Source organism: Giraffa tippelskirchi, chromosome 10 (genome assembly GCF_054371585.1).
Source record: "Giraffa tippelskirchi isolate mGirTip1 chromosome 10, T2T-mGirTip1v1.2.pri, whole genome shotgun sequence".
Taxonomy (NCBI): Eukaryota; Metazoa; Chordata; class Mammalia; order Artiodactyla; family Giraffidae; genus Giraffa; species Giraffa tippelskirchi.
In genome coordinates, this window is record NC_137284.1 from 8,393,416 (window position 1) to 8,407,524 (window position 14,109).

The 14,109-nt window shown below is 57.2% G+C and overlaps 1 protein-coding gene across 15 annotated transcripts in view; it reads left to right on the forward strand.

Moving 5' to 3' along the window:
* The window catches only part of MACROD1 (mono-ADP ribosylhydrolase 1), a 152,673-nt gene that overhangs the window by 8,011 nt on the left and 130,553 nt on the right, over nucleotides 1–14,109 (forward strand). For all 15 annotated transcript variants that reach the window (XR_014066320.1, XR_014066319.1, XR_014066321.1 and 12 more), the window contains exons 2-3: nucleotides 2,558–2,659; nucleotides 3,758–3,874. Coding sequence is in view for 8 of the 15 variants with exons in the window: in XM_081532742.1 (XP_081388868.1) it covers nucleotides 2,558–2,659; nucleotides 3,758–3,874 (219 nt within the window). In the remaining 7 variants the exon portion in view is untranslated. The remainder of the gene's footprint in view (nucleotides 1–2,557; nucleotides 2,660–3,757; nucleotides 3,875–14,109) is intronic.

Sequence of the window (14,109 nt, forward strand, 5' to 3'; positions counted from 1 at the left end):
GTCGGCTGGGAGTGGGGGCTTCCGGAGGGCACTAGGGAGCAGTTAATGATGGAGGCTTGGCCCTAGAGGGCTAAGCGGAAGGCCTGGTTTCCGTGGTGTTGTGGGGATAAATCTGACAGTCTGCAGGTGGATGGAAGGGGGACGGAAGAGAAAGGAAAGACCCCTGGTTGGGGGCCCCAGCAAAGTCTGGGGCCATCCACTGAGGAGGAGGAAGGACGGAGGGGTCCGAGGTTCAGTTCTGCACGCAGAGAATTTGGGGATGAGAGCAGGCTGCAGGCCTTGGGGGGCAGATGCTCGGAAGAGATGAGAAACGGGAGGTGCACCCTGGGATTTGGAATGCATGGAACTGACGTGAAGGCTGTGGGAGAGCGACTTCCCTGGTGGTCTAGTGGTTGGGACTTCGCCTTCCAGTGCAGGGGGTGTGTGGGTTCCATCCTTGAGCTAAGATCTCACCTGCCCTAGAACCAGAAAGCCAAAACATTTTTCAAAAAAGCCAGAAACGATATTGTAACAAACTCAGCAAAGACTTTAAAAATGGTCTACATGAGAAAAAAAAAATCTTAAAAAGAAAATAAAACCCAAGGAGAGGGTGTGGATTAAGGAAGAAGGGAGGCCACAAGGAGGCTGTAGAGGGCCAGGGAGCGGCCTGGGGCCAGGAGGCAGGGTCCAGAGAGGGAAGAAGGGGTCGAGGGTGCTGAGCACACAAGGGAGGCCAGGAAGGGCCACTGAGTAAGTTCAGCGGCCAGCGTGGTGCCTCTGACCTTGGCCTTGACGGAGAGGTGGGGTTGGGGGGGAGGACGTGGAGACAGAACGTAGGCAGCGGAGGAGAGGGGCAGAGAGACAAGGAAGGCCACAGCTACAGTGCGTGGCATGCAGGGTCGAGGGAGGGTTCTGTTTTCATAGAGCAGGTACAGGAGAAGGTGTTTGAGGGCAGCCTGGTGGAGAGGGAGCGCAGGAGGAGTCCTTGGGAGGTAAGCTGGGCAGCCTCGGCTGGGAGGATGGACCTTCGTGCCCGGTGACCCGAGCGAGGGAGAATGAGATGTGGGCAGGTGTGTGTGTGCGGTGGGGGAGGCAGCACCCCATAGCTGTCTGGCTGGGAGGACGAGTGGAGGAGGCTTGGAGAGGGAGAAGGGGAAGGGGGAGACCACTTCCAAAGCAGCAGCTGCCGTGGCTTCCTGGGGGAGATGGAGAATTTAGAGGGAGCCTCTGCTCAGTTGGTGGGAGTTTTCTCCAGTGATTTGCTGCTTCTAGGGCAGACCGGAGACATTGGGGGTACCTCTTCCAAGAGGCTGGTCCGGCCTCCCCTCTGCTGGGTCAGGCCCCAGACCTCACTTTGCCTCCCAGGCTTGGTGAGTGGTTTGTGTATGCATGCTAAGCTGCTTCAGTCGGGTCCGACTCTTGTGACCCCGTGGACTGTAGCCCACAAGGCTCCTCTGTCCATGGGATTCTCCAGACAAGAATACTGGAATGGGTTGCCATTTCCTTCTCCAGGGGATCTTTCCGACCCAGGGGTCAAACCCGTGTCTCTTATGTCTCCCGCATTGGGTTCTTTACCCCTAGCGCCACCTTGGAAACCTTGGTGCATGGTGGGAGCTCAGTAAATACCTATTAACTGACTGATCTGTGTTCAAACTGCCAGGGAGAGGCAGAGCCTGGATGGAGTGGTGGAGGGGAGCGGGTTGGACTGAGCCTGGCTGCCCTGGTGGCCTCAGGTCGGCAGGGGGAGCCCACGAGCCGCAAGCCTGGACCTCTGCTCCCTTGCCTGGTGAGGCCCAAAGGGAAGACCAGGCCCAGCAAGGGGAGCCAGCCTGGGTAGACCCAGAGACTGTGAGTGGATGAGGAGGGCCTAGCTTCCCACTCAGATCACTAGCTGTCTGACCACAGGTGGCTGCTTAACCTTCCTGGGCCCATTTCCTCATCTGTAAAATGGGGACGACTGGGGGAGACCCCAGCCAGCCATCTGTCGGCAGGGAGCCCACCGGCAGTGCAGGGGGCATGCCACAAACAGGCGGCACAGCTGCTTGGTTCTGCCGGTCTGTGAGGAGCACGGTTGTCCTGGTTCCCTGTGTCCCACTGCCTACACATAACAGCAATGATGATGTAACTGATTGATGATGCAACTGATTGATGATGTAACTGATTGATGATGCAACTGATTGATGATGCAACTGATTGATGATGCAACTGATTGATGATGCAACTGATTCAGTGCCACCAACCTGCCTGGCCTTAGCATGTATGAGCAAGCTTGAAATCACTCTGCAAGGGCTTTCTTAATCCCCATTCTATACATGAGGATAGCAGCTGGCAATTGGCAGAGTTTCATTCTGAACCCCTGAGAGACACCCTCCACCTCCGCGGGCCTCAATTTCCCTTCCTAACAAAGGGGGCGGGGCAAGATCTTCCAGGGGACCCTCCTTCTGCACGCCCTCCCTGTGAGCTTGCGGAAGGATGAATGTGCCCTGGACGGAGGACAGGAGACCTGTGGGCGGTGGGGAGGCCCCCTGGACTGCTCCCCTCCCCGCCCGCCTGACTCTCCCGCCCCATCCCGCTGCAGCATTTCTGAAGGGCCTGAGTGACAAGCAACGGGAGGAACATTACTTCTGCCGGGACTTCATCAGGCTGAAGAAGATCCCGACGTGGAAGGAGATGGCAAAAGGTAGGCCCTGCGCTGGGGACCCAGCTGGCTGGGTGTGGTGTGGGCCCTTCAGACCCTTGTCTGGGGAGAATCGTCCACACAAGGCCAAAGAGAAGAAGGGTGGCGGCATTTATGAGTGCTTGCTCTGCACGGGGCACTTTGAAGTGTCACCTCTTTTCATTATTAACACAGCCTGAGGCAGGTTGGTGGCTTGTTAAAAAATGATTTCTTTCTTTCTTAAAAAAATATTTTTTTCTTTGGCTGCACCAGGTCTTCATTGCGGGATGCGGGATCTTTAGTTTCAGCTTTAGTGCACAAGCTTAGTTGCAGCATTCGAGATCTAGTTCCCTGATTAGGGATTGAACCCGGGCTCCTTACACTGGGTGTGCAGCGTCTTAGCTGCCAGAACCCCAGGGAAGTCCTTGGTTTGGTTATGACATTCCCATTGGGAAACTGAGCCTTAGACCCACGATGCCATGGCTGCTAGAGCCAGGAGTTGCCCAGCTTGGTGTAGTGGCCTGCAGGGCAGCATCCTCACGAGCACCTCGGCCCTGCACGTTGCAGACCTGGTGACTGGGAACCCGGGCCAAGTCACTTAATGCTCTAAAGTCTCAGTTGTTTGTTGTTGTTTAGTTGCTAAGTCATGTCCGCCTCTTTTGTGATCCCATGAACTGTAGCCCACCAGTCCATGGCTCCTCTGTCCATGGGGTTGTCCAGGCAAGAATACTGGAGTGGCTTGCCATTTCCTTCTCCAGGGGATCTTCCTGACCCAGGGATTGAACCCTCCTCTCCTGCATTGGCAGGCAGATTCTTTACCACTGAGCCACCTGGGAAGCCTCAGGTCTGGGTGACCCAGTGTGTAAAACGGGGATGGATGGCATGGCTGCTCTACCTGTGTGCAGCATTGCTGTGAAGGTTCAAGGAGACGAGTGTGTGCTGCACACAGTAGGTGCTTTGTCAGTGTGGGCTGTCCTCAATCGGGTCATCGGTCCCTGCGAGGCACCCTGCCTCTGGAGGCAGAGGGCGGTTGACGGGGGCTTGCCTGACCAGGGGTCCCTGGTGGCTTGCTCTGCCGTGGGGGCCTCCCCGTGACCACCCCTCAGCCTCTGCTTGTTGCAGGGGTGACCGTGAAGGTGGAGGAGCCCAAGTACAAGAAGGACAAGCAGCTCAACGAGAAGATCTCCCTGTTCCGAGGTGACATCACCAAGCTGGAGGTGGACGCCATCGTCAATGCCGGTGAGTGGGGCCTTCGGGCCGGGCCTGAGTCTGAGACCCAGGCAGCCGCCTCGTCCCTGTGCCAGGCCCGCGTGGACGCCACCTGGCTCCAGTGAGGCTCTGGTGGCTGGTTGAGGGTGGCCCGCTGGAGCCACGGAACCCGCCGCGAGGACGCCTCTCCCCGTGGAAAGCCTGACCCGCCATGTCAGGAACGCCTTGGCTGAGCTGCCTCGAAGCTCTGAGACCCATTAGCGGCCGGGAAGGGAGAGAGCTGGGCTGGAATCGCGCTGGGTGGCCCTGCCCGGAAGGCGGAGGCCAGAGAGGGTGGTCCGACCTCGGGGGCTGCACATGGCCCCGGGCACCACTTTCCTTCCTCTGCCTCCTGCCCACCCAGCCCCTCTCTGAATGGGGTGCGGGTGAAGGAGCATGTCGGGGAACATATCGGGGGAAGGGTGTGGGGCAGAGGCCCCTGCACCCCTGCTTGGCTTCCCTGCAGCAGCTCTTGCTGGCTTGGCCATTTATTGTGATGCGTTGAGGAGTCTGCTGTTTCTCTCCCCTCTTGGGAACGGGAGAAAGATGGTTGTAATCCTTCCAGGTGGTGGTTGTCTGGCCAAGGTCAGAAGTAGGGTGTCAGGGGGCGGTCAAGTCCAGTGGGTGCTCAGATGGTTCACGGGACAAGGGCAGGTGGGGGCTGTACCCCTCTCCCCCCACTGTGGGTACCAGGCGGCACAGGAAGGAGCCTCCTCGTTAGAGAAAGGTTCGCAGACCTGGGCGGACCCTCTTGTCTTGGACTTCGACTCATAGGGAACCTCCGCTGAGCGAGCCCCCCCGCCCAGCTGTGCAGTCTCGGGTACCCCAGGAGCATCTCGAATCTCCTTTGTCTCACCCTTGGGCTTGCAGCCATTGGCGGACCCCAGAGCTGGCCGGGGTGTGGAGTGGCCGAGTGATTCTGGGTCTTGGTGGTGCCCATGCTGCGCTGGCTAAGTGACAGGGCTCGAGAGACCTGGGGAGAGGGGGAGCTCGGCCCCTTGGTGTCTGCATTTCGGTGGCCTGGGCTGTCCTTCCAGCAGTGGCATTGCTGTGTCTCCTCGCTGATGTTCGCAGACCTATGTGGCCACTGGGGTGTTCCCTCCCCCCACATTGCCTGTCTCAGCGCACAGGTGACCAGTCACGGGAAGGCAGGAGTTCTGACTCAGAGCAGAGGTAGGGTTTCTACTAGTGCTGCTTTTGGTGTGTTTCTCTTGGGCTACTTGGATGGTGGGTGGCAGGGAGGTCTCCCTCTGGGGGACTCAGGGCTAAGACAAGACAAGTCATAGTGGCCCAGAGGAGAAGGGTCTTTTTGCTGCCTGGACCCTGGAGGGCTGGCCTAGGGTGGAAGGACCAAGCCGTGGGGCCCCGGCTGAGGGGACAGTGCCACAGGCCTGTGAGGCTGCCCTGCCTGTTGCCCCTGGCCCTGCAATCACTGGCAAAGGTGTGCGAGGTGCCCCGCTGATGTTCTGGTTCTGTCATTATGTTGTGTCCGACTCTTTGCAACCCCATGGACTGCAGCATGCCAGGCTTCCCTGTCCTTCACTGCCTCCTGGAGTTTGCTTAGATAGGTTGGCCAGAAACTTTGAGTTTTTCCGTAACATCTTACGGAAAAACCCAAGTGAACTTTTTGGCCAACACCACGCTTTTCTTCCTGAGCTGCAAAGCAGCCAGAGGGGAAGGTGGGACGTTTTGTCATCTCCTTTGCAGCCAGGTGGATGGTTGGTGGCAGGAGAGAGGGTGTGGGGACCAAGGTAGGGTGTTGGTGGGAAGCAAATAGAGCGGGCTGGGGCTGTGGAGTCTGCTCCAGGTTGTAGGCATGATTAATGGCTCTTCCTGAGCACCCTCCTGCCTGGCCAGACTCCGAGGGCAGCGGCTCTGTCGGCCTCTCGCGCTCTCCGGAAAGCACTTTGGCCCTGGCTTCATTTGATTCTCCAGGACTGGGGGCCGGCAGTGTTTGCCACACCTGACTGGGGACTAGCCTTCTCCGTGGACCTGCCTGGGCTTGCATGATGGGGGTGGTGGGAACCCCGTTAGGAGCAGCAGAGCTCCCACACAGAGCCGGCGTCCCCTGCAGACCCTCCCTCCAGGTCTTCCCGGCGGGTGTTTGAGTGGTCTTGGCTCTGATCGGATTTCAGGAGTCCTTGGTGGTTTTGGGACCCTCCAGCATCCTCCGAGCCTTGGCTCAGCCTGCGGCCGCCGCCCACCAGGGGGCAGCAGAGATCGCGGTTCCCGCGCCCCTCAGAGCCCGTAAATCAGCCTGTTTATTAGCGGAATAAAAGTCGTGGCGACGCGGGGCTTTTCGGGGCTGCATAAATCTCGTCTGTGCCTCGTGAAACCCATATGTGCTTAATTCATATGTAAAGTTTCAAGCAGGAAGAGAATACGTGTCCATTAAATTCTATTTGACTTGATTATACTCATTAGCCGTGAATAATTGCTTCTCAGCGCCGACCGCCGAGCCGCCACAATGAGCAAAAGGAGCCCAGCAATTATCTCGGGGTGGGAATTTTTAAATTTTTATTTTTGAAGTCAAGGACAGTGTTGGCCCCGCCAGGATCGGTGGCCCATGGGGAGCTGTGTGGGTCGGACAGGGCTGGGGGCTTGAGGTCTGCTGTGGAGCTTCTGGATTTTCTGCGGGGGTGGGGTCGGGGGGCATCTATCTTTGTCTCCGAGGCCAGATGGGGAAGGGTGGGGAAGATGCCATCCTGCCTGGGCCTCGCTCCAGCTGTGGGGACCGTGGAGGGGGAGGGCTGCGGGGGGATGGAAAGGGCCTGTGAGAGAAAGGGGTCCGCACCCCCTCAGCCCCCTGCATCCTGAAGAGCTGTGGCTTGGGGGATGGTCTCCAGCCCATCCCTAGGGGGGACCCTGCTCTCTTCACTCCTCCCCTCCCCACAGAGGGACTCCACTCACGGCCTCTCTCAGGACTTTGGAGAATCAGACTCTTTCCCAAATGTTCCCCTGGCATCCGAAGTCCAGGACTGGTTTTTACTCCACTCGGTTGGCGTATGATGTGTGATTGGGGTGTTTGTGCTGTGTGTGCGCCCGTGATAGTGGATGTGCATGTGTGGTTTGTGTGTGTCACACTGTTTATGTTATGTGGTAGATGGAGGGGGCTGGAGCTGAGTAGAAGGGTATGTGCCTGGCCAGTGGCAGGGCATGAGGTCCCAGGGGACGGGACCAAACCCCCTCAACCCCGCCTAGTGCAGTGCAGGCCCCCAGGCCCTCCTGGGACTTGCCCCAGTGGCTGCCGGCCGAGGCCACTTGCTCGGGCAGAGCCTGGAGAGAGTCTGGGGCTCCGGCCATCTGCGCTGGCTGTGGCTCCTGCCCACGGGGGCACACGGCATCCATCTTAATTAAATTGGTCTGCCACGCTGACCAGATAAGCCAGAGAGCTCCTGCAGCCCCCATTCTCCAGGGCAGCGCCTGCCTCTCCAGCTTGGTCCACGTTCCCCAGCTGCGTGTGGGGAGAACCAGGCTGGCATCTCCTCCGGAGAAACCTCGGGTCTGGGGGTTCCCCCCCCACCCCGGGGAGGGGAGGTGCATCAGTTTCTGGAGTGTTCATGTCTTCCCTTTGCCACGAGATGGGAGAGGACTGTGAGAGGAGGCAGCGTGACCTTTAGAGGGTCCTTTCCATGCCCTTGAAGTTCCCAGCAAACCAAGCTCGTGCTTGTGGGCCCCTAGTTCCTGACAGACAACCGAGTCTCAGGCAGGAAGTGTCCTGGCACACAGAAAGACTCCTCTTCTGGGTCCTTCCAGGGTCCGGTTGCTAGCTTTGGCCTTCAGGACATGATGGGACCAAGCTGCCCCCAGACACTGCCCAGCTGTCCCAGGCTGGTGTGCCAGGGCTGTGGGCACAGAGGCCAGGAGCTAGCTGGGAATCCTAATTTTCCCATCGGCCGCGCTGTGGCCTCCGGTCCAGCGTCTCCAAGCCTCTATTTCCCCATCTGAGAAACGGAGCGTCGTTGGCCCCACCCCAGGGTGGGGCTGTGGGTGACATGCGCTCAGGCCCATCCGGCCCTGGGCCAAGGGCCCGGCACATAGCAAGGCCCCTGTAAATTAGTATTGGAAAGTCATTGTGAGAGCAACTAAGTAGAATATAATGTGACAAAGCAGTGGAAGCGAGGTCTGAACAGATCACCGCGCGTCGCCTCAGGGACCAATTAATTCTGCAAGGAGGTGGTGGGAGGTGCGGGGGGTCAGGGGAGCCTTTGAGGGGCCCAGGCGCGCGGGCCCGGGCCCTGCGGAATGGGTGGGAAGCCATGTTTCAGAGCGACAAGCTGGCCGCTCTGGGAGGTTTGTAAGCGGCTTATTTATTTAAAATAAGGCATGAAGTGGTGCTCTGTTTCCTTAAGTCTTGGGGCTTTGATTTGTGAGAATCTGCCAGCTGCTTCCATCACCCTCCTCCCCCCAAGCCAGCCAGAGCCCTCCCTTCATTCCTGCTGCTGTCTGGAGGGCCCGGAGGAGCCCGGCCCCCGGCTGTCCCTGGGCCACCGCTCCGAGCCAGTGATTTAGAGACCTCCTTGATGGACTAGCAAGCAGGGGGGCCGAGTGACGCCGACTGCCTTGTGGGAAGTGATCTGACGCTAAACTGTCGCCGTAAATCGCTTTATCTGTCACTTCAGATTTAAATGTGTTTGCTGAGGCTTGCCGGCCGGCCGGGCCTCCGCAGCCGCCTTCAGCAGCAACTTCCCCGCAGCGGGCATGGAGGGCAGGCAGGAACCTGTGAGCCTTGGAGACCTCACTGGGCCCTGGCCCCTGGGGAGCGCAGGTGAGATGGGCCGTGCCCTCCCTGCTGACCGCTTGGCATCCCCACAAAGCAGGGGATGATCCCCATTTTCAGTGATCAAACTGAGGCTCAGAGGACGAGATAACACACCCTAGCTGGGCAGGTGACCGAGTTGGAATTTGAACTCCTGTGTAGCTTTTCATTCATTTGTTCAGCAGATGGACGTGGCAGGCCTGTTGTGCACCAGGCACTGGGGTAGGCCCTGGGCTATGAAAGACTCAATCTCAGTCTTCAAACACAGAGTGAAACATGCGAATGGAATGGAAATGGACCGCAGAGTGTCTGAGGGATGGGAGTCACACCTGCAGGGGTGGGAGGCAATCTGGAAGGCTTCCTGGAGGAGGTAGCGCTTGAGCTGAGAAGTGGGGATCTGAGTCAGAAGTCAGACAAGGATATAATAAGGGGAGAAAGGGAGAGGACTTGCAGGGAGGGGTGAGGAGGTGGGACTCAGGGGAAACTCTCGGGGCTAGGAATGAGCCACGGTGGGTCCTGAGCTGATGGACTCCCTCTGGCATATCCACACCCCATACTACCTCTCCTGGCCTCTTGGTGTTATTATATCAGCCCCATGGTGTTGATGAGAAACTGAGGTTCAGAGACGAAGCCACTTACCTGATGCCACACAGTTAAACAGTAGTGGCATAGATAGGGGAGGTTTGCTGGACTCCAGAGTCTCCAGGAAATGACCCCTCCCCCCCCAACCTTTTTAAAGAGCAGCTGGGACTACCTTCTCTTTGTCCCTTTTTCTTTTCTGGTTTAAAAATTTGAGTCTCCAGGTTGGCTGTGTTGTCATCTGTCCTCCCTGCAGGGACATAGAGAAGTGGGGCGGAGATGGGGCATGGTGGGCGGTCAGTGCAGAAGAGAAGGGTCCAGGTTCGTTGGTCCCGTGAGGCCTTGTGGTAGGCTGCAACACCTGTGGCTTCGTGGTGATCCTGTGGCCCAGTGCCTCCCCTGAGCGCCCCCCACCGAGCCCTGCTTCTGGGCTGGGGGCAGCGTGCCTTTGCGTGTTCCCCCTGGGCCAGGGGCCGCCCCCACACTGCACATATCATCTCGTTTCTGAGGCAGGCACTCATGTTCCCCCAGTTTACAGATGAGGAGACTGAGGCACACATGGGGTGCAGCGCTTGGTAAAAAGGCAGAGCCAGGAATCAAATCCTCATCTTTTGATCCTGGGGTTTGAGAGGGACGTCATCGAACTTGCATTTTCAGAACCTCCGTTTGGATCCAGTCTGGGGGTGAGGGGCCGAGTGGACTGGAAGGCCAACAGAGAGGTGTGGGCTGCAGGTAGCCCCCTGCACCCCGCCACATTAGAAAGCCCAGGACACTGGGGGCCGCGCTAAGGCCTGCTTTCCACCACTGCGGGAGGAGGCGGCTCGTTTCCACAAGGTCGAGAAGCGGTTACGTAAATTCATAAATGATGGATCCCTCCTGAATTATTGAGATTCCCTCGAGGGCTCGCAGGGCCTGGTCCAGTGAGCCGAGCTCTGGCCAACGGGCGGGACTTGAGGATCCCGGCAGGTCCTCTCCCTCCAAGCTTTTCTGCCAAGTTTCCCTTTGACGGTCAGATTGTTCCCATCCTTCCAGAGGGAACGTGATGGTGGGCTGTGGACCTTGGACCGGATGACCCTTTGTCCTGAGACTCGGTAAACGTTTGTTGAATGAATGAGTGATCTCACGTCCTTGAGAGTTGGTGTGACGGCAGGAGGGACCGGATGAACCAGTGATTCCCCCCTGGGCTGCTGGGACGTCATCTAGCCCCAGTCCAGACCCTACGCAGCCCCTCTGGTTGTAGAAGTCAGGGTGGGAAGGGACTAAAGCCTCGTGTAGATGAGGACAGTGGGAGATGGCTGCTAGTGAGGTTCCTGGCTCAGTGTAAGGCTCAGTGACCTTGGCCTGCCGGCGAGACAGTTGCAGTGTCGTAGGGAAACCCAGAGAGGGACAATGACCTGCTCAGGGTCACTCCCTCGCATGCCCTTCCTCCTGCGTCTTTTTCTCCCCATCACCAGGAGCAATCTCTCGGGAAACGGGGGCGGGGCAGGGCTCTGCCGCCCACCACCCCCTGCCAAGGGGCCCTGAGCCACTTCCTTTCGGCTCCTCTCGTCCTTGAGGACGCCTGGCCTCAGCACCCACACCTGTGTGCCCGTCTGTGTCCCCGGCGTGCTCTCCACTCCGGGCACTGAGCTGAGGAGGCCGGAGCTTGTGGGAATGTGTGTGTTTTGAAATTAATGGGGACCATTAAATTGGCCAAGCATGAAAAGGGCTGGATCTGCAGGCCTTGGCTCGCTCTCCCAGAATGATCCGCCAGCACCTTGGCAAAGGGCTGCCCGGTTGGCTTTGGGCCTCCCCAGGAGGCTGTGGCTTGCCTGCCATTTAACGCATGGGTGCCCTGTGTCCCTAGGAGGTGAAGGGGCTCTGAGGGCCAGAGATCCCCCTGGGAACTGGGGTGCCTTCCCTGCCTCTCAAAAGGCAGCTCTGCAGACAGTGCCGTTTGCAGGGGTGTTGAGATGAATCTGCTTTCTCTAGACCCCTGGGTTTCCCTGGTGGCTCAGATGGTAAAGAATCTGCCTGCAGTGCAGGAGACACAGGTTCAATCCCTGGGTCGAGAAGGTCCCCTGGAGAAAAGAATGGCAACCCACTCCAGTATTCTTGTCTAGAGAATCTGAGAGGGTAACAGGCAGGAAGGCCAGGGGTCTCCAAACAGAGGAAATAGGCTGCAAATGTCTCTTAAAATTCTGTGTTGCTATGACGACACCCGGTTCCACCTGAACTGAACTTTTCTCAAACCTTGAGCTCACCAATGAGTTTTTTTTTTTAATGGAAATGTTTTTCTTAAGCTATGTTAATGAAACTATGTATTTGCTTTGGAATTTGCCTTTCTTCAAAATGGTTCCACCTAAGACTAACTTTTTCCTTTTCTCAAACTTTGGGCTAATAATAGCTCTACAAACCAGTATTCATATCAATTGTTTTATGGCTGGGGGATGACACCCCTCGTGCCATCCTATCTCAAAAATGCATATTGTGGGGGAGGGGCCTGTGAAACTCCCTCAGCCTTGAGGTGTCTCTCTTATCTGATTAATAGCTTTCTAACAGACATAAAACAGCTTGCTAAAACTAGCAGGGGGGCACTCTCCATCCCCCTTCTGATGTCTATGTCAGAAGCCTTCTCTGCCCCTTTTTCACTTTAATAAAACTCTGCTACACAAAAGCTCTTGAGTGATCAAGAGCTGGGCCCTGGTCCCGAAGCCAGATCTTCTTCTTCAGAGATCACGAATCCCACACTGTTCACCATAAGCTATCGAATCCCATGGACAGAAGACCCTGCCGGGTTACAGTCCATGGAGTTGTAGAGTTGGATATGACTGAGCAACTAACACTTTGACACTTTCACCAGACTCCTAGGGTGGGCTCGCACACATGTCAGAGCCTGACTTTGAGGGCTCCTGGGTGAGACCTGGTCTGGTCCCAACTTGCGGTGGCCTCTAGCATATGTTGTTATTCAGTTGCTGAGTTGTGTCTGATTCTTTATGACCCCATAGACTGTAGCATGCCAGGCTCCTCTGTCCTCCACTATCTCCCAAAGTTTGCTCAAGCTCATGTTGATTGAGGAGAAGGCAATGGCACCCCACTCCAGTACTCTTGCCTGGAAAATCCCATGGACAGAGGAGCCTGGTAGGCTGCAGTCCATGGGGTCGCTAAGAGTCGGACATGACTGAGCGACTTCACTTTCACTTTTCACTTTCGTGCATTGGAGGAGGAAATGGCAACCCACTCCAGTATTCTTGCCTGGAGAATCCCAGGGACAGGGGAGCCTGGTGGGCTCCCGTCTGTGGGGTCGCACAGAGTCGGACATGATTGAAGCGACTTAGCAGCAGCAGCAGCAGCAGCATGTTGATTGAGTCAGTGATGCTGTCTAACCATCTCATCCTCTGCTGCCCCCTTCTCCTTTTGCCTTCAATCTTTCCTAGCATCAGGGTCTTTTCCAATGAGTTGGCTCTTTGCAGTCAGATGGCCAAATTATTGGAGCTTCAGCTTCAGCATCAGCCCTTACAATGAGTATGACCTCATACAACCTAGAAGAGAGTCAAAGGATGCAGCTCCCTGCCCCCCCCCATTACCTCCCACTCTCTAGATAGCCCCACCAGCTCTGGAGTCTCCAACTCAGGACATTGCAGTTGGGAGCTGGAGAGTCCTGGGCACGAATCCTGGCTCCATTGTGCACTGGCTGTGTGGCTTCAGGCAAGCTCCTTCACCTTGCTGAGCCTCAGTTTTCTTGTCTGTAAAATGGGGATACAGGTGCTCCAGGACCTGGTGTCCTGGGTTGTCATGAGTTTGAAAGGAGACAGTTCATGGGGAGCACTCAGCATGATGACGTGTGGGATAGAGGAAGCCCAGGAAATGCCAGCTCTGTGCCCACTGCGGTGGCTGCTTCCTTGGAACCGGGCCTGCTGTGCACCAGCACCTTCCTGGCCTCCCTGTAGTGAGCTGAGCGCTTGTTGGGCCCAAGGAGGCTGAGGAGGCCCCTTCCTGACTGCCAGGAAGGATTTGGGGTCTCCGGACCACAAACATGCAGGGCAGGTGGGCTAGCCCGCCTCCCCTCTGGGACAGGGCCGTCAGCATCTCCTCTGCCTCTGTCGGGACTGGTGTGTGTGTCACATGGGAACAGCCCCAGCGGGGGGATGTCCCCCTTCCTGGGGGTGGGGTAGGATGTTGACTGAAGCTCTCTTGTCAGCACTTGGCAGCCTCCCCTGAGCCTGAGCTGGAAGAACTGAAGCCGCCAGCCCTCCCCTCTTCTCTCCTCCTTGGGGTCTTCTTGCATTTCAGAAGCTCACCTTTGGGGCTCATTTAGTTACTTTGCAGTTTATTTGTGCTGATGTTTCCTCAGGCTCTGCTGGCAGCAGTGACCCCATCACTGGTTCCCTTTCCCTGCAATCTTATTTTTTTTTTTTTGACCATGCTGAGCAACCTGTGGGATCTTAGTTCCCCAACCAGGAATCGAACCCTCGCCCTGTCAGTGAAAGCAAGTAGTCCCAACCACTGGACCACCGGGGAATTTACACTCCCCCCCCCCCGCCCCACAGTCTTGATTGATCACTTATAGAAAGGGTACAGCTGTCCTAGTGGGGGTGGGGACAGGCCTGGCCTGGGCTGGAGGGCCCCCACAGGTGCAGCACTGGCTGACCTTGGAGGCTGCTCACAAAATATTGATAGACTGGGGTAAAATCTGGTTCCATGAGCTGCTCCTCCGGGCCTCGGTTTCCAGTGTGCACCCCAGGGGAAGATTAAGAGGAAAAAGTGAGTGAGTATCTGTAGTGCCTTGCACACTGGAGGGGTCACTAAATGCTGAGTACCGTTCTTATGAGTGAAGCATCTCACTATACCACCCGCTAGACTGGAGCCCCTTGAGGGCAGCGGCAGGATCCACTGATCCCGGGTCTCC